The 20,474-nt window shown below is 35.7% G+C and overlaps 1 protein-coding gene across 7 annotated transcripts in view; it reads left to right on the forward strand.

Annotated features, from left to right (window-relative positions):
* The window catches only part of MIPOL1 (mirror-image polydactyly 1), a 330,717-nt gene that overhangs the window by 47,645 nt on the left and 262,598 nt on the right, over positions 1–20,474 (forward strand). For 4 of the 7 annotated variants that reach the window (XR_005790835.1, XM_040476976.1, XM_040476973.1 and 1 more), the window contains exons 2-3: positions 19,614–19,751; positions 20,331–20,409. Coding sequence is in view for 5 of the 7 variants with exons in the window: in XM_040476976.1 (XP_040332910.1) it covers positions 20,391–20,409 (19 nt within the window). In the remaining 2 variants the exon portion in view is untranslated. Of the gene's footprint in view, positions 1–16,706; positions 16,845–19,613; positions 19,752–20,330; positions 20,410–20,474 lie in introns of those variants that run through there. The other 3 variants (XM_040476974.1, XM_040476975.1, XM_040476977.1) reach the window with 3 other exon arrangements.

The following is a 20,474-nucleotide window of genomic DNA, read 5'->3' on the forward strand; positions in this document are numbered from 1 at the left end:
GCTGTCGATTCTTTTGGGTATATACCTAGCCGTGGAATTGCTGGCCCATAGGTAATCCAATGTTTAACTCTTTGAGGAACTGCCAAACCATTTTCTACAGTACTTGTATTATTTTTACATTCCTGCCAGCAATGCACACAAGTTTCAGTTCCTCTACATTCTTGTCAACACTGGGTACCTTTAGTTGTTTGATAATAGCCATCCTATTGGGTGTGAAGTGAGTGGTTTTGACTGGGATTTTACTAATGACTAGTAATGCTGATCATTTTTTCATGTGTTTGTTAGCTCTTTGTATATCTTATTTGAAGAAATATATATTCAAGTCCCTTGTCTTTTTTTTTTCTTAACTATTGAAGGCTGTGTTAGTCAGTTTTGAGACGTTTCCAGATTATATTTGCAGATTATTCTTTGTTATGTGTGATCACTGATGTCTCTGTCCCTTTGGCTCATGTTCAGCTAATATTTTTACAGAGTTTCCTTGAATGCCAGGAGCACTTCCAGTCTTTGCAGATTGCCTCTTTCTTAAGCACTCCTTTAGCCCTTAGCTAGGCTTGCTCTGAGCCTAGTGACTAGCCTGAAATGAAAGCTTAAAGTCTTCTTAGGTATTTTCTGAACTTGCAAGTAGCTTTCTAAATTCCCCTATATACTTGGCTGCTTTCTATGTCTTAATTTCCCAGACTCTCCCCCCAGTTTCTCTTCCAGGCTTTAGATTGTCTATTTGATGTCTCCACTCTTCTTACCCGGGGTGTCAGTTGCCTTACAGCTTTTACAAGCAATGTTTGCCCCTTTACCCACCTGCATTCCAAGTTAGGTGATACAGAGGCAGATGCTTTGCATCAGTCTTTCAAGTATCCCCCAGACAGGATAGAACAGATATGTACAATAATTTGCAAATCAGGTCTTTTCTGCTATCCTTTAGAAGAATGAAGAAGCTGGGAACCAAGCTGCTACTGTTTCAAGAACAAGACCACCGTTGCACTAGAGAATGGATGAGGGAACAGTAAGAAAACACCACAAAATTCTCCTGCCATTTTGAACATGGCTTTTTCTGGATTGGGTGTTTGCTTGGTCACTATTAACTTCTGATTGTTTCCCAGAGTTTCAACAGAGTTGGTTCTGACAGTTCCTGCTTGTTTTTTAAAAATATTTCTTTAGGGTAATGAGAGCTTGGAGCTATCTAGTCTGCTATTTTGCTGTCATTCCTCCTACAGATTTTTAATACAGTTTTGCTTGTGTGATCCATTGCTCATTCATTTGATGAATTCAGGATGCTAGTTCTAGAGGTCTAGGGCATTTACCTCTGCATTCCAGCCCCCCTCTGAACTAGCACTTTCATTTTTTTGATAAAGTTCTCATAGGGATTTCTATAACTGAATATTCCATAAAGGGTCATTTTTTATTGCCCAGTCATCCAGGGCCTTTTTGCCATACTGTACTGGAATGACCCAAGATTTTGTGAATATCTAGATCTTTCCCCAGAGACCCATTTTGCAGATTTCCTTTACTACCTTCTACCACGGTTTTACTGTCTGCAGGCTGTATGTGCCTTATTTTCAGAAACATTGCAGCTGTCAAATAGCCAATGGTATGCTAGTAATGGTAAGGGATTGACTCTCTGGAGGAAAAAAAACCAAAAAACAAAAACCCCTTATTTGTTGCTTTTTTTTTTTTTTTTGCTGTGTAATACTCCTACTATACCTGAAGCATAGGTGGTATAGTAGGAGTTGGATAGAGAAAAATGGCTCTTGCAGGCTAGCGTTAGCACTCCATTACAGTTAGGGAACTCGTATTGTTAAAACGAATGGTACATTTTGCTTTGGCTGAGAATCTTAGGGTTCACATTATACAGCAATCCAAACTGGGAAGTTCTGAGAGGGCATTTATGTCAGTGGCCTCAGAAATGGTGAGTAGGCCTGTATGTGAATGTAATGAACTCCTCCTGAACTTACCTCTGGAATACACTCTTGCATAGGAGATTTCTGTTATCAGTAAGTAAGTTCTCCTGAGTGGCCTTCTCCTTATTTGAATGATTCTTTGACAGCATCTGGAACATGATGGTTATTTCTTGCTTCAGGATTATTTGATGACCTTCGATGATAGATGCAGTTTCTACCAATACCAACAACAAGATAGCTGTAGTCTTTAAAAGGTCTGTATTTAACACTTGCAAGGGGCAGTTTTCCAATCTCTAGTCATCTCCTGAGAGTCTGCTGAGGTGTAATAATCAGTTTACGCCTAAGGCTCCTGTCTTCCTTTATGTGTCAGCATTGAAGATCCTTCTAAAATAATTTGAGCACTGAGGTCCTAATGTTCTAGACTCTTGGATCTAAAGGCATAGCCTGGGAGACAATACTTTGTGAGTCTTTTTTGATTATTTTGGCTGAGGGCCATCTTCAAATTCAGGTATCTTTTTTTTTTTTTTCAATGTTTATTTTTTGAGAGAGAGAGACAGAGTGTGAGCAGGGGATGGGCAGAGAGAGGGAGATAAAGAATCTGAAGCAGGCTTCAGGCTCTTAGCTGTCAGCACAGAGTCAGATGTGGGGCTCAAACTCACTGTGAGATCATGACCTGAGCTGAAGTTGGACGCTTAACTGACTGAGCCACTGGCACCCCAAAAGTCTGTTATCCTTAAACATGTTGTATATTTCTTCTCCCAGTCTGTTGCTTGTCTTTTCATTCTCTTAAGGGCATTTAAAAATATATATATTGGGGCGCCTGGGTGGCTCAGTCGGTTGAGTGTCTGACTTCAGCTCAGGTCACGATCTTGCGGTCTGGAGTTCGAGCCCCGCGTCGGGCTCTGGGCTGATGGCTCAGAGCCTGGAGCCTGTTTCCGATTCTGTGTCTCCCTCTCTCTCTGCCCCTTCCCCGTTCATGCTCTGTCTCTCTCTGTCTCAAAAATAAATAAACGTTAAAAAAAATTAAAAAAAATATACATATATATTTAATTTGAGAGAGTGAGAGGGAGAGGGAGCATAAGTGGGGAGGGGCAGAGAGAGGGAGAGAGAGAATCCCAAGCAGGCTCCCCACTGTCAGTACAGAGCCCGACTCCAGGCTTGATCCCATGAACTGTGAGAACAGGACCTGAGTTGAAATCAAGAGTTGGTTGCTTAACTAACTGAGTCACCCAGGTGACCCTCTTAATGGCATTTTTTTATGAAGAGAAAAATTTTAGTGATTGACAAATTAGACTTCATTAAAATGTATAATTAGTGTTTTATGTATACTTTTTAAGAAATCTTTGTCCATCCCGAGGTCAGTTAGATATTCTTCCTTGTTTTCTTTTAGAAGCTTTAGATTCTATGTTTAGATCTGTGATCTAGCTCAGATTAATTTTTTGGTATAGTACAAAGTAGGGATTGAGGGTAATTTTTTCTGTGTGGATACCCAGTTGATCCTGCATCATTATTGAAAAGATTAGCTTTTTCCATCACTGTGGATTGTTTGCCATAAATTAGGTTATGTGTCTGTGTGTGTGAGTATGTGTGTGGTGAGGGTCTATTTGTGTACTCTTTATTCCACTGAATTATTCCTGTATCCTTGCTCACACTGTCTTAATTACTTGGCTTTATAGAAATAAAAGCATGTGTACTGGGAAGAAAAAAATGTCTTTTATTTTTTATTTTTTTTTTTTTTTTGAGAGAGAGCACACATGCATGCACAAGTTGGGGAGGGGCAGAGAGAGAAAAGGAAACACAGACTCCAAAGCAGGTGTCAGGCTCTGAGCTGTCCGCACGGAGTCCGATGTGGGACTCAAATGCACGAACTGTGAAATCATGACCTGAACTGAAGTCAGATGCTTAACCAATTGAGCCACCCAGGTGCCCCCAAAAATGAAGCCTCTATAATAAAATGAGCAGAGTTTATAAGTGAATTTAGTGAGGTTGTAAGTTTCATAGTCCAATACAAATATCAATTGTATTTCTGTATATAGCAAAGAAAATTGAAAAAGTGAGATAAAACAATTACATTTAGGGTTGCCTCGGTAGCTCAGACAGTTAAGGGTCCAGCTCTTGATTTCGGTTCAGGTCATGATCTTATGGTTTGTGAGTTCAAGCCCCATGTCAGACCCCATGCTGTCAGCATGGGGCCTGGTTGGGATTCTCTCTCTCTGTCCCCCTCCCCCACTCTCTCTTGTGCACGTGCTCACTTGTGTGTGCTTGCTCTTTCAAAATGAATAAACTTAAAAAAATTACATTTACAAAGCATCTAAAGGCATTAAATACTTGGGGTAAACTTTATTTAATATGTGTAAGACCTTTACACCAAAAACCAAAAACCATAAACCATTGCTAATAGAAATTAAAGAAGACATAAGTAAATTAAGAGGTATGCCATATTTATGAATTAGATGGTTAAACTTTTAATTTCTTCTTAATTCATTTATCTCCGTCAGAAATTCTGGCATGCTCTTTAAAAAGAAATTTACAAGCCAATTCCAGTATTTATATGAAAATGCCCAGGGCTTAGCCAAGCAATATTTTAAAAGAATAACAAAGTTGTAGGATGATACCTCCTAATTTCAAGACTTACTGCAAAACTGATGTAATAAAGGCGATTTGGTATTCGTGAAAGGATAGACATGGAATACAAAAAGAGCCCAAATACAGACCCCACATACATAGCCAACTGATTTTCAAACAGGTGCCAAGGTAACTCAATGGAGAAAAGATAATCTTTTCAGATGATGCTGGAATAATGGGAAAAAGTGAACTTTGGTTTTTGCTTTATGACTATATACAAAATTTGAAATCAATCATTGATCTAAATGTAAAACCTAAAACTATTAAACTTATAGGAGAAAAACATAAAAGAAAATAGCTGTGGCCTTAGAGTTGGTAATATTTCTTAGAACACAAAAATATTAAGCTAAAAGAAAAAGATGATAAATTGGACTTTATTAAAATAAAAATATTTTCCCAGATGACACCATTAACTAAAATGAACAGGCAAGCCACAGACTGGAAGAAAATATTTATAATGCTTATATCTGGCAGAGGACTTGTTTTCAGAATATATTAAGAACTCTTAACCACTGGGGCACCTGGGTGGCTCATTTGGTTGAGCATCCAACTCTTGATTTTGGCTCAGGTCATGCGTGGAATCAAGCCCCGTGTCGGGCTCTGCACTGACAGTGTGGCGCCTGCTTGGAATTCTCTCTCTCCCTCTCTCTTTCTCATTCTTTTTCCCTCTCCTGCGTGTGCATGTATGTGCACATAATCTCTCTCAAAATAAATAAATGAACGCTAAAAAAAATAGAACTCTTACCACTTAGTAATTAGAACAAGTAACTCATTAAGAAAAAATGGGCAAAAGAGTTCAACACACTTCACACAAGAAGTTGTATGAATGGCCAATACGCATTTGAAATGATGCCTATCATCATTAAACAGGTTATTCAAATTAAAAATCATAGGATATTACTGCATACACAAGAAATGATTAAAATTAAGACTGAAGTAAGTCATGGAAGTAACAGCATGGTGAATATAGTTAACAATACTGTGTTTATATTTGAAAGTTGTGAAGAGAGTAGATCTTAGAAGTTTTCATCACAACAAAAAAAAATTTACAACTGTGTTTGTTGTATGTTAACTAGGCATTGTGATCATTTCATGATATATACAAATATCTAATCATTGTTGTACACCTGAAACTAATATAATTATATATGTCAGTTATATTAAAAAAAACTGGTAAGGCAAAACACATCTGTTTTGTCTTTTCCAGTTTACCATACCAGCTACAGTGAACAGTAAAAGATATGTGTGTGTGTGTAAATTTACATATTTATATTTATATTTATATTTATAAAAAGAGTGTCCATACCAAGTTTTAGAATGTGGAGCATCTGGAACTCTCACCCACGGCTGGTGGATGTGTAAAATGGTACGACCACCTTAGGAAACAATTTGGCTGTTTCTTACAAAGTTAGTATGATCCAGCAGTTCGACTCTGGATATTTATTCAAGACAACTGGGAACCTGTGGCTGCAAAAAGTTTTGTCCTACCACACTTATTACTGTTTTATTCATAATAGGCAACAATTAGAAACAACCCAAATATCCATTAATAGGTGAATGGATAAACAAATTGCAGTGTATTCACACAATAAAAAGGAATATTACTGAGCAAAAGAAACAAACTAGTGTTTTATACAACATCAGTGAATCTCAATCATGTTAAGTGAAATTTCAGATACAAAAGAGTATTGGCAGGGGCTCAGCTGAGCTGGAGAAAGCTGATTGGCTAGGTGTCACTAGCAGTTAAAAAAGGTAAGCCTGGGGCGCCTGGGTGGTGCAGTCGGTTAAGCGTCCGACTTCAGCCAGGTCACGATCTCGCGGTCCGTGAGTTCAAGCCCCGCGTCGGGCTCTGGGCTGATGGCTCAGAGCCTGGAGCCTGTTTCCGATTCTGTGTCTCCTTCTCTCTCTGCCCCTCCCCCGTTTATGCTCTGTCTCTCTCTGTCCCAAAAATAAATAAAAAACGTTGAAAAAAAATTAAAAAAAAAAAAAAGGTAAGCCAAAACAAAATTAACTGTCAAGCCTTTAATCACTTTATGTGGTGGTATATAGCAAGAGACTAAATGGGGAAAGCACTAACTTCCCACTGGCCCATCTTTTCCCATGGAACAATGCACCCATTTGAGGGTGGGGTGGATCAGCACAGACATGGGGGTCATCTCACAGCCTAGGGAGCCCCAAACAAAAAGCTTCTGTACTTTTATGGACCCAGGTTGAGCAATGGGGACTTCAGGGGGTAAGAGTAGAGTACAGAGAGGAGGGAGAGAGGGAGGGATTAGGAGTGGAAAAGTACTATTCACTGAGTCAAAGTGGAAAAAAAGTATCCTCCTTCCCCCACCATTTAAGGAGATCTCCTGATGAAGATCTTCCAGATGAAGAGACCCCTGAATAGCTAGTAATACAGATGTGCCTAAGAGCCTGGCCAGCCAGGTGGGCTGAGTTCTCGACTACAACTCTCTTCAGAGACTGCAGTGCAATGGTTGTGCAATATCTGGTATAGGGAAAGCAACTTCTTCCTGGGAGGCCTGCCAGATGAAGGCTTTGTAATTGCCTGTGGTTGGGTTTGCAAAATCACACATAGGTTTTTGGCTAGGAGCTGGACTCTTCAAGTATACATTGTATAAGCCCATTTATACAAAACTCTGGAAGTAGCATCTAATTTATATACTAAAGGAACACAGATCAGTGGTTGCCTGGGATTGGGGAGTGGGGTAGATTTATTGCAAAGGGGCATGAGGCAACTTTATAATGGTATTTTTTGTTATACTATTGCAGACAGTTGTCAAAACTCACCAAATGTGTACTTAAACAGTGGATGCAACTTTATATAATGCAAATGATATATCCCTCTACTTTCATATTTCTATATAACATGCTTATATTGCTGCTTCTGGATCCCCCTTACCTCAGTCTTATCGCAGATTTCATTACTTCCTGAAGCTATCAAAGATAGGCAAAATGTCATCGGTCACATTATAGGACAGAAAGGCACGCGCATGTGCGCACACACACACACACACACCCTAAATATTCCAAGCAGAAAGGACCTTATATAGGGAATTAGAGTTTATAAAATTATTCCAAATGCTGGAACAGAAGTTAGAGATTATCTGTAGACCATGATTCAGCATCATTATATTACTGTTGCAGTCTAGAGGTCAGAAAGCTGATGCTGCTGCCACCACAACTGGCTGTCATACCAGGGGTCTCACACTAGACATTAGACCAGTCCCTGCCACCAGAAACATCCATGTCTGACTTTACATGCTGAAAGCAAACAGGTGTCCTCTGCCTTACTTTCTTCCCATATCTTGTTGGAGTACAACATCTACCTGGTAAAACCTTTCTTTACATTTGGACTATGAACTGCAAAGAGACTGGAAAATGTAATTTTTAGCTGTTTACGTCTTCCAAATGGAAAGGAAGAGTAAAAGTTGGGAGAACCAATCCAGGTAACTCCTACAAGGAGGTAGGTCTCTGTTGATATGTCTGCCCCTGGTACACCTTCATTTTCTGAGCTGAAGTCAGATGCTTAACTGACTGAGCCACCCAGACGCTCCTGAAGTTTTCTTAATGCCGTCAGGTTTGAATGATTTCCCTCAATGTCTGGTGTATAGCTGTTATCCCATGATTTCCCTCATCATGATCTTAGATATTCTTTTTACCTCTCTCCTTAGATAGGACCTCTGTTTTCTAAAACCAGGGTCTACTTCTTTCATGCTTTACTCCCTTGTTTTGGTAGACCACATTCTCTGCCAGCTTCCTGAGAAAGAATGTAAAGGTGGGTAAAGTATAAAGAAATACTTTTAGAACATTGCTAATCCATATTTTTTTTCTATGCTCTGAGTGCTATCATATGCTCTTGGCCAGTGAGAAGACTGCAGTTTGTACTATATGCACTCAGCGTTTAAGTGTGGCATTGCATTCTGCCATTTGTTTTGATTTTTAGCAAACAGTTTTGACCAATTGGTAATAGGAGATGTGTAAGTAATAATACTGGACTATAAAAAATGGAGGGGTGCCTGGGTGGCTCAGTTGGTTTAAGTGTCCAACTTCAGCTCAGGTCATGATCTCACAGTTTGTGAGTTTGAGCCCTGCATCAGGCTCTGTGCTGTCAGCGCAGAGCCTACTTAGGATTCTCTGTCTTCCCCTCCCCCCCACCCCAATAAACAATAAAAAAAATAAAATAAAAAATGGAGAAATAGTGTCATGCTGATATTAACAGCAATTATGTTGGTGATTCCCTGTGCCTTCGTGTAAACGTTGAGGAAACAGGAAAAAGATCAGCAGGCTTAGCATTATTAAACATCTCTTCATATTATGAAGGGTATTAAATGCATCACTCTGATTTGTACCTAACAAAACAGTATAGGTGTGCCATAATTTCAGGAATTTGATGAAAATGAAGGATCATTGCCAAAATATGCTGCTGGAAATGCATCTCTATAGGAATTAAGAAATGTTGACACTGTGTAAATCTCATTCAAGTTTTCTTTTCCAGGGACACATTCTCTGTACTAATCAGAGTATAATTATTTTGCTTTTCCTTTCTTTTTTCTGTTCGGCCCTTCTCTAACCTTTATTGGACATATGTTAGAACTTTTATCTTCCCTGATTCTTCTTTCTCATATTTCCAACTCTGTTACTCTGTGCTGCATTCCAGGGAATTTCTTCTCCCTTGTCTCCAAATCATCAATTTTCACTTCCAGTGTTTTCTAGTTTTCACTTCATCTGTCATTTCAAGTTCAGTGAACATATTTCTCATTTCTGTGATTTCTGCTAGACCATTTTTTGTATCTATCCATGCTTATTTAGTAACTGCCTGATCTTCTTTAATAGTTACATTGATTTATCTGGCAATTTAAAAATCATACCTACTTTGATGATTGATTTCAGATTGCTTAGTTTTCTCTAATTCAAGTGTGAACCCCCACCTCTTTTTTTTGTATGTCTATAGTATCTTTTTTTACAACAGATTATTTCATATATTTTATAGTTTTGAATGGCTGTGAGCTTATTTTCAGAAGATTTTATCTTGTAAAGGAATCTAGCACATGACCTTTTTTTTCCCTTTTAAACTTCTGGCTGGAATACAGGTTATCAGGTTGTTAAAACAGTTTTATGTTAGTTGCTTGGTTTAAGTGCAGATTTGGATTCCTTGTCCCGCCACGGTTAAAGGCTTTTGGTTTTGATCTTGGGTAGTTAACTTTTTCACCTAATTTGGCAGGTGCCTTGTGTCTGGCTAAGATATTGAACAGGTGGTTGGAAATTATCTGATTGCTATTTAAGGATGGTGAAAGTCAGTGTAGTTGAACCTCTAACTCAATTTGCTCTCAACATTTTCATGGACTGCTTGGCTTCAAGTCCCACTCTGTTATGGTTTGATTTTGACAGGTGAATGTTTACCTTTCTTTTGAGATTTATCTGTGTTTTAAAATATTTATTTAAGGGGCGCCTGGGTGGCGCAGTCGGTTAAGCGTCCGACTTCAACCAGGTCACGATCTCACGGTCCGTGAGTTCGAGCCCCGCGTCGGGCTCTGGGCTGATGGCTCAGAGCCTGGAGCCTGTTTCCGATTCTGTGTCTCCCTCTCTCTCTGCCCCTCCCCCGTTCATGCTCTGTCTCTCTCTGTCCCAAAAATAAATAAACGTTGAAAAAAAAAATAAAATAAAATATTTATTTAAAAATATTTTAGTCAGTATTTTAAAGTTTGGAATAGTAGCTATCAGGAGGTATTCCAGCAAATGTTTAATTATTTCAATCAGAATGAATTTGAGTTTGCAGTTCCTCAAAATAAAGAATCAAAAAAGAATTAAACTGGGGGATCCTGGGTGGCTCAGTCATTTAGAACCTGACTCTTGATTTCCGCTCAGGTCATGATCCCAGGGCTGTGGGATCAAGCCCCGCATGAGGCTCTGTGTTGAGTGTGGAGCCTGGTTGGGGTTCGTCTCTCTCTCTCTCTCTCTCTCTCTCTCTTAAATTAAATTAAATTAAATTAAAAAGAATTAAATTGGGTGTAGGACCTGACCTGTGACTGTCATTTCACCTTAGATTACAGATATACTTATTTCTTTCACTGATAGAAGTTATTACTTAGTAAAATAATTTTATTGTAAACAGTGTGATGAAGTATAAAATTTACCTAATTTGTTGGTTCAGCCATAAACCTAACATGTATTAAAAGGTGACAAGTGTTGGGGCGCCTGGGTGGCGCAGTCGGTTAAGTGTCCGACTTCAGCCAGGTCACGATCTCGTGGTCCGTGAGTTCGAGCCCCGCGTCGGGCTCTGGGCTGATGGCTCAGAGCCTGGAGCCTGTTTCCGATTCTGTGTCTCCCTCTCTTTCTGCCCCTCCCCCGTTCATGCTCTGTCTCTCTCTGTCCCAAAAATAAATAAATGTTGAAAAAAAAAATTTAAAAGTTGACAAGTGTTGAAATTTTGAGACATGGTGTTATAGTCATGATCACTATTTCTGCTTATGATTCTTCTATGTAAGTCATCCTCATTTAAGATCACTATGCCTTTTCAAAGAAATATGACTGTTCTACAAATGGGAAAAATCCTCAGGAATAGAAATAAATGTGTAAATAAAATTAGAGAATATTTCAAATTTATATAGTTATGACTACAGCATATCATAAACTTGGTTACTTACATTGCAAGTCAGTAGCAGTAACTTACTAGGATGTTGCTTCAGGGTTAGCAGATGGCCTGTAATTAGCTTTGTGAGGAAAATGTTTGCTAAAGGTGACAGAGTGTACCTACCCTGTTTCCCATATGCACTAGGTCATTGGTAACATATTGTCTTAGCTTCAGGAAGTTGTTAGATTAAGGTCAGGGAGTAATTCCAAAGCATTTTAATATATTATCTATTTTAGCATTTAATATATATTATCAGCTGATATTATTTTCTTTTCAGTTCCTGTATGCTAAGATGAAATTTGTAAGCTTTTCTTCAGATAACATGCAGTATAAATCCATGTGAGGTGTGTGCCTATGTATCTGTGAAAGATGTGCATGCAGTATTTGTTGCATGATATGTGTATATATATATATATCAGGCATGAGATTGATGGGGTTTTAATAACATTCTTATAGAACATGGAACACTCATTGCTGGTCCTGTGAATGATTATTTAATGGGTTTTGCTAGCAAGTAAATAATGCTGTATATGTCCTTTAATTTTACACTGTGTGTTTTAAACTATCTGTTATGGAAAATCCTAAATGTACAAGAGTAGCAAAACAATATGAACCTGTATGTACACATAACAGAGCTTCAACGATTGTCCTTCGTGGTTCATGTTAGTTAATCTTGTTTCATCTTATTCTGCCAGCCTTTATGAATTCGCCTCCCCTAGCCCTCCAATCTACCCATCCCTATTCCCTCCACAGGATGATACATATTAGTTTGTATTACATACCTCAACCAGGAGGCTTATAATGTTTGATTGCTGTTTTGTAATACCTTAGATATTTATGGCAGTTTTTGTTTTCTCTTTTTCTTCACAGTTTATAAAAGGTTTTCTTACACAGTTAGTAGTGTAAAATGTCAAATTATTTATACAGCCATTATGACCACAGCCACATCACAGAGCTGCAATTTTCTTGAAAGAAGTAAAGTCTTATGTTTTAAAATGGAAGATCATCAGTGTCTTTTGAAAAATGTCTTTAAAAAATTAAAAGCACACATTGTTTAATGTATTTAATACTTTAGAACACTGTATAATTGTATTACTATTAATTTTTTTATAAATATCTTTAACTCAGTTGATTTGCCATTTAGGAATGTTTTTTAAATGTATTTTCTGAAAAATTTTTAGTGAACATGTACTGATCCTAAGAAACTACATAGTATGATGAAGAAAAGAGATAATGGAATATTTACATATAATTTATGGTTGAAATCGTAATTTTAAATGCAAGAAGAATCAAAGTGTTTATGGAAGGAAATTACTATATATAGGGTGGCTTATATTTTTCTTTTCATACTGTATTTTTATTGTTAACTATGGAATATCTATCTTTAGGACCATATTCTTATTACATACTTTTCGTTAATGAAAATATTTATTAAGAATGACTTAAGAAATTACATGAGCTTTTGTAGTTCTTCAGTTAAAGGAGACTGACAGCTGTGATTTCCTAGATATTGAACAAGAAATTAGAGCCTAACATTTATTTTGCTGTTTAAAGATTTTGTTCTAGGGGCGCCTGGGTGGCGCAGTCGGTTAAGCATCCGACTTCAGCCAGGTCACGATCTCGCGCTCCGTGAGTTCGAGCCCTGCGTCAGGCTCTGGGCTGATGGCTCAGAGCCTGGAGCCTGTTTCCGATTCTGTGTCTCCCTCTCTCTCTGCCCCTCCCCCGTTCACGCTCTGTCTCTCTGTGTCCCAAAAATAAATAAAACGTTGAAAAAAAAATTTAATAAAGATTTTGTTCTAGTAATTATATTTTGCAACCTAGAAGTTGTCTTCAACATTACAGTTTAAAAAGTGAAATGCATAGTTTGCAGGCAGCACTGCCCATTGAGAATGATTAGGTACTGTAATGTTAGCAAATGGCATAAACATTGTATTATACAATGTATGCATTGCTATTAAGTGTTCAAAACAGGAGGGAAAGTATAACTTGTTTTTGGAATATGTTGATTCTCAGCTTCTATTTGTTAATGTCTCAGTAACTATAAACTACAGAGAATTATTAAATAGCTTTTTGATAAAAATCTGTTAGCATTATGATTCCTGATAATTAATTAAGACCTTGTGTGGTTATTTGTACTTTATTTTAGCAAGACAGTTTCTAATAGCTGTTATTTCATTTGATTTCATGTGGCTGCTCATACCAGTTGTCATTATAGATTGATTTAACTTGCTCTAATACTTTTTTACCTTTGATATGCCAAGAACTTCAATTGGTTGTGTGGAAATGCAAGCCTTTGTGTAAAGGAGTAGGTAATTGCATCAGAACTTGGCACCCACATGAATCTTATGAAAACAGGCTGTTTGTTCCCTAGAGAAACTATTCTATAAGCTGACTTTGTTTTTATATTCTGTTCTGTGCTAGATTAAGTGATTTAGTTTAGTTTGGCCTAGGGCAAAACGTTTCAGGATATTTTAGAAAATCCTGTATCTCATTAGCTCTCTGAAAATAATACTAGTTTTAAAGTTTTGGTTTTTAAAAATTTATCAGAAGGATATGCAATGCGATTTCCATTTTCAAAGTGTCATTTGTAACTGGCACTAAAAACAGTCACAGTGTTCCAAGTGGTATATTGTTTTGCCCTTCAAGTTTTGAAAACATGAAAGCCGTTTATTTTAAACACCAAATATTTATATCCTCTTAATTTGATGTCCTTCCTTGATCTTCAGTGATGAGTAATTTACCTTTTTGATTAGTAATTTCTTGATTACTAAATATATAACATGAGAACTATGTGTGACAAACATACGGTAGTCATAATATAGAAAAACTTATTTTTATTATAAACCCTTTAATAAATTTTTTTATTACAAACTTCAAAATCCTGAACACTGTGACTTCTATAAATAAATAGTCCCTAACTGAACAAAGAAATGTGATTGTTTTAAGAAATATTTGCGTAATTCTTAGGAAACTTATTTATTTTAAACTTTTCCAAAAAATTCCTACCATGTATTAATTTAAATTTTCACTGTACTTAAACCAAGCAAGCAAGCAACCATAATAAAGTATAATTATAAAAGAGTAATTAGGCAACAATAATTTTTTTTTCAAAGTTTCAAGGGAATCATAAAGATTATGTCCCTTTTATTCACTTTATATCTCTCAGGTGTAATATGGTTTCCTTCAAAATTTCCTGTTCAGTTCCAAGATTATTAATAAATATTTATTAAGTTAAAAATTGTACATGCACATGGTTAAAACATCAAGCTATGCAGATATAAAATGAAATAAAAATACTTTCTCAGCACGCCTGAGTGGCTCAGTCAGTTAAGCATCCGACTTCGGCTCAGGTCATGATCTCACGGTTTGTGGGTTTGAGCCCCGCATCGGGCTCCGTACTGACAGCTTGGAGCCTGGAACCTGCTTTGGATCTGGGTCTCTCTCTCTCTGCTCCTTCCCCGCTCATGCTCTGTCTCTTTCTGTCTCAAAAATAAAATAAAAACATTAAAAAAAATACTTCTTTCTCTCATTCCTCCGTATCCCCACCTCAACTCTTAGGTCCTTTTTTCACAGTAACCACTGGTAATAGTTTCCTGAGTATTCTTTGCTTTGCCTATTCAAGCATGTATGCATATGTAAAAATAGTTTTACATTTCTTTCTGTTTTTACTTTTATGTTTTGTACTTGCATTGTTTTGGCCAAAGACATATTCTGAGTAGGAAATTTATTTATCTTATTCACCACTGCCTATCTATCTCCTAGAACAGTGTCTGACATATAATATATAAGTGCTTAACAAATGCTTGTTGAAAGAATCTTCCACACACAGTACATGTATGCATTTATAGTATAAACCATACAGATTTGCTTTATGGTTTACACTTTATATTCTCAGTTTTCTGTTGATGAACATTTATGTTAAGTCTGTATTTCTGCTAGTCATTGATCCATCTATCCATCCATCCTCCTTTCTATTAAATATTTACTGAGTAGTTACTATATGCCAAATACCTTCTAAGAATATAGATGAAGGAGAAGATCCACAGCCCTGCTTGCATGTAATTTACATAGACTTGTAAGTTGGCTGAGATCTATCAAAAACAATGAAATAAAACCTAAACAAATTAAGAAATTTCACGAAGGCAGAAGCATAGGTACTATCCTACTTCAGGTAGGATGGCCAGAAGAAGGAAAGAGAAAGAAAGAAAGAAAGAAAGAAAGAAAGAAAAAGAAAGAAAGAAAGAAAGAAAGAAAGAAAGAAAGAAAGAAAGAAAAGAAAGTCTGAATGATGAAGAAAATTGTTTCGAGCTTTAGAAAAAAAGACTTCTAGGCAGAAGGACAAGCAAGTATAAAAGCTCTGAGTCAAAAATAACCTTGGTGAGTTCAAGGAACAGAAAGAAATCAAGTATGACTAGAGCGTATTTTCTCTTGCAAATACTGCTTCAGTGAGTGTCTTTGTACATAAAAATATATTTTACATATTTTTCTAAATACTTCTGGTGAAATAGTATGTGCATTGTAAGTTTTGATAGCTATGGAGTGGGGCCTCTTTTATCCCTTATCCTTTCTCCTGAAACCTCTTCTTGCTTTTCCTGGCTCTGAAGACCTTGGATTATCTAGAGCTTTGTAGGGAGTGGGCTGTGACATGAGGCACAGTGAGTGAAAGGAATTCTTTTTGGAAAAGAATGTGCCAGGAACTGTGAATGTTTGAGAGACTTTGGTCTAATAAGAAGAAAATCCATCAGTGGAACATATGCATATATGGTATATATTGAGTTATGTGATAAAATATTTGACTCTCCGAAATACAGTGCTCTCCATTAGCCTTTTAATGAAATCTTTTCAATGCAGAAATTAGCAACATTTCTCTGCTAAGAAATATAAAATTTGGAGTTTTTTGGTTACGGTTGGATATGAATGAGGCAGTATTACAAATGATTCCTGGTTTGACACTATTGAATTCAATTTACAAAAATTGTGATTTAATTAAAGATGTATTATGAAAAAAGTGCCATTAACTAAAGTCCATCAAGAACCGTTGCTATAATATGGCTTTTGCAGAGGAAGATAAGAAGGGTATCTCCAATTTAACAAATCACCCTGAGAATGGGTCTTTTTTTTTTTTTTTTATGTTTTATTTTTGTTTGAGACAGAGACAGAGCATGATCTGGGGAGGGGCAGAGAGAGAGGGAGACACAGAATCCAAAGCATGCTTCAGGCTCTGAACTGTCAGCACAGAGCCTGATGCAGAGCTCCAACCCACAAACTGTGAGGTCATGACTTGAGCTGAAGTTGGATGCTTAACCACTGAGCCACCCAGACGCCCTCAGGGCATCTCCTATTTAAAATAAATTTTTAAAAATCCTGGTACAATGTATTGGTACATTGGTGAAACCCGTTTTTAAATAAAATGCCTCTTTACCTAAAAGGCATTGTTTTAATTTTAAAGGAGAGATGTCAGAGTCACTTATAAATTTTTAGGCAGATTAGAAATTTTAGTTAGACTGGTCAAAGAGCAAATTTTGGTTCATGAGGTGTTTTACTGCTGAGTAAACAAGGAGAGTCAAGTCACATTTCAGATGATAGAGATGTTTATTTAAATTTTTTCATTCTTTGTTTTTTTGATAGGGTAAAGGTAGGAAATTTTGGCAGAAGAATGCAGATTCCCATCTACCTAGAGAGAAAAGGGGGTATGCAGTTTCCTTAATTATTATTTATTTTTTATTTTTTTTACATAATAAGACCACTTCCTTTGAGAGTAAAAACAACTTGAAGGAATAAGGTTGGGAATCTGTGATAGAGAAGATCTTAATTTAACAGATGCTAATGTGGTGTGTTCTGTCTGTTATATTAAAGACTTTTTGTTTTTGTTTTTGTCTTTTTTAACCTGGGTAATTTTTCCAGCACAACTCATAAACACGTTAGTTGGGAATTATTTTTATTTTGCTACTTGAACCTGGTAAACATTATTAACGATAAAGCAATTAACTTATATTTTGTCTGTGATATGATAAGTTAGACATGATAAGATGTCTATATAAGTCATCCAACTAGTTTTAACATGAATATATAATTTTTGATTGAAACAAGTTCTTGATGTCAAATCTTAAAGTGAGTGTAAGGAAAGGAGTTGGTATTTTATTAGTCTTCTCCTTTGTCCTAAAATTAATAGAAATATAAAATATGTTGCATGTTTACAGAAATCTTTTCCTTTTACAATATGTAGATATATAAGTTGTAATTATTTGAATCATTAGAACATCTAATTTTTGCTTGACAATATGCAAATGTGCCATTAAATCTGTTTTTTAAGATTTTTCCAGTTTAATGTCTGAATCCAAATTCATAAAGAGTTGGAAAAATGAGATGTCTGAGCTATAGGATTCACAGGGATTTCATATGAAGCCTATTTAATCAGGATAACACTGTTATTAATATTCATAATGTCAGCTGGAACACAAATGACAGACTATGGGGCCTAAAAATTTTACTTGGTGAATTTATTAAAAGTAGCTTAAAAAATTAATGGAATTTAAGTAAAGTTGGTGAATATGAAAATCTTGTGTTAGCAGAAAAAAAAATCTCTATTAGAACTTTCTTTAAGACCATTTTGCATTGATGTCTTTTGACAGATTTCATTGGTACTTAAAGAAGAGAGATGCATGAATGGTCATTTAAGAGGATTTAAACACATTGGCACATTAATTTTTACATGAATAATAAGTACTTTCCAAAAGCAATTAACTTACAGTGTACAAGATATGAATTGAAAAATAAGACTGTGACATCAAGGGCAAAGCAAATGTGCTGTACATTTTAAACTTAGTGGCAAGACTTTTTAATATTTTGGTTTATTCTATTTTTATAGTTAGGATATGACTTAGAATATGGTTATTTTAATGCGTTTGAAAGCATATCAGAAGAGCAATAATGTTTCCTCCCTCCACAAAAGTATTGGTAGTGTTAAACATTATCCACTGCAAGTATTGCTTGCACTTGTTGGAGAATTAAGCATTTGTTGTGCTATTGGTAATATTTGAAAATATTTGAGAATCTCAATTTAATTTTATAGTTAGTCAAAGGGATGATTCTCATGGGGCTTAGTGATTCAAATACATATGTGTTAACACAGATTTATTGATTATAGTATAACTTAAATGTATAACAAATAAGCTTCTTATAGATAGTGTGAGAAGTTTAGTTAAGAACCATCTGAGTAGTATACAAGTCAATTTGTTCTGAATTTTAGCCTAAGGAAGTAAAAAGTTGGGAATGGTATTAAGTAAAATCAGAATGCATTTTACTTTGTGTATCACTTGTTACTTTTTATGTTTTCAAATGTGTTTATAATGATATTACACCATTTTATTTTTATTATCGAAGTTCATTAAAAACAGCTGTAGACCATCACGTACAGTTATAATAATACAGTATTTTGTTTTATATTTTTTCAGAGATTATTTTTCATGCAAATTCTAGTACATAAAAAAGTACATAAAAAAGCATGATTTAGTTACTATCTGTAACAGTTCACTTAGGGTTTAATGATGAGAGAATATAGGCAGTGGCCTGGCAGTCCAGACCGGTACTAGAAGTTTCACTTGTAGTCTGTCAGTGTTATATGTGAATGATTTTGTTTCATTAGATGTATAGAAATTGCCTAGTATGTTTTGGGACTCAGAGCTTGATTAGAAAAAGCATTAATAACCAGAGTGTGTAGAAATTATCACAGTATAAGATATAAGTTAATTTTTTTGTATAAGGAATGAAATCAAATTGATATATTGGATATTACTATTTTTTCTAGTAGGTTTTTAAAAGTTAGGTTTTGGGTAGGTGGGTTTTTTTTTTTGTTTTTGGCTGTGAGATATTCACTTACATGCCCAGGAGAGGGCAGCATTTTACTATATCAGGCTCATAAAAGAATTAGCCCTGCTTAGACTGTCAATGTTTCTTGTAATTACTCCCAGTATATTTGTTGCTTGCTTATGAATTAACTTGCATTTATGGAACTAAATCATTTCAATCATTTAATTACACCTGAGGAGCTGAACTATAATTGCTTGCTTCCAACTAGGATCTGATATGGCTTGAGCAGTATTAATTTGGTGTTTACTTTTCTGAGTGCTAAAAGCATTAAAATGATTGTGCAATGGGATTACATTTTACTAATTGCTGGCATTCATTAGCTGGGTAAATGATGAGGAAGAGTGACTGTATATTGCAGAGGGATAAAATTATGGTTTTAAATAGTATATTACTAAGCACATTAAGGCCTGTAAGACATGTTTTAAAATACTCCAGAGGTTATTAAAGACTGTATTTTCTACATGTCTTGCTATATGAATCTCTTATTAAAAGACTGCAATTATTATTAACCTTTTTGGGCAATATGTAGGGAAATGGCTTCATTGACTGGGACATATTTCTTTGATATTAATAACTTCCTATATTTTCAGCTAATCCAAAAGTAAATGAGGAACTTAGAAAAAGATTGCCAACTCCAGATCAACATATTTAGAGAAAATTGGAAAAGGAGAAGCTTACGACAGCTTTATTTGAGGACTTTTTAAAGAACGCAGAATTCTAGCTGTGAGGTAAATCTAATTTTATTCTCCTTAAAAGCATGCCAAAAAACAAAAAAAACATGCGTAGCTTTTGTCATGTTTAGTGTAAAAACAAATGCAAGACACAAATATCAATTGTTCAAGTTAATGATAGTCTATGTTTTAAAAAAAATTGAATAGTATTCTTAAATTACTTTTACAAGTATAAAATGTTTTATATGAAAATACACATTGTAAATTTAAACCAATACATTTGAAATTTTTGGTGTAAAGTTATGACAAATAGAGTAAAAATTTTATTTTTCTTAAATTGATGGAATTAGAAAAGTCTTAAGTTAAATAAATTAAATGATTTTCTAACCAAAGGAGCAAGAATGTCTAGAAGCTTAACCTGAACTGTATTTACTAAAATGTAAGTGTGAAAGAAAGGACCTTTTTCTTAGAAAAAAAGATTTAATTTCACCTGTTGAAATATACACTTAATAGTCCCATTATAAATGTTTTAGAAAACCATTTATCCTGTAAATTCTCTGTTAAACAAAGGTAAGGTTTAGGTGTGTTCCGATATATTGTTTTAAGTTTATTTATCTAGAGTTGGCTTTATTTTAGCTTCAAATCTTGGAGCAAAAACCAGAGACATTGCCAGAGCAAACAAGAATAGAAGTACAAATGGAGGACTGGTCAAAAGGTAAGGACTTTTAAGGTATTAATACCAAACCCCAGGTGTTGTGCTAGTTCAAGGCACTGAATGAA

This window comes from Herpailurus yagouaroundi, unplaced genomic scaffold, assembly GCF_014898765.1.
Source record: "Herpailurus yagouaroundi ecotype Mexico unplaced genomic scaffold, PumYag 141, whole genome shotgun sequence".
Taxonomy (NCBI): Eukaryota; Metazoa; Chordata; class Mammalia; order Carnivora; family Felidae; genus Herpailurus; species Herpailurus yagouaroundi.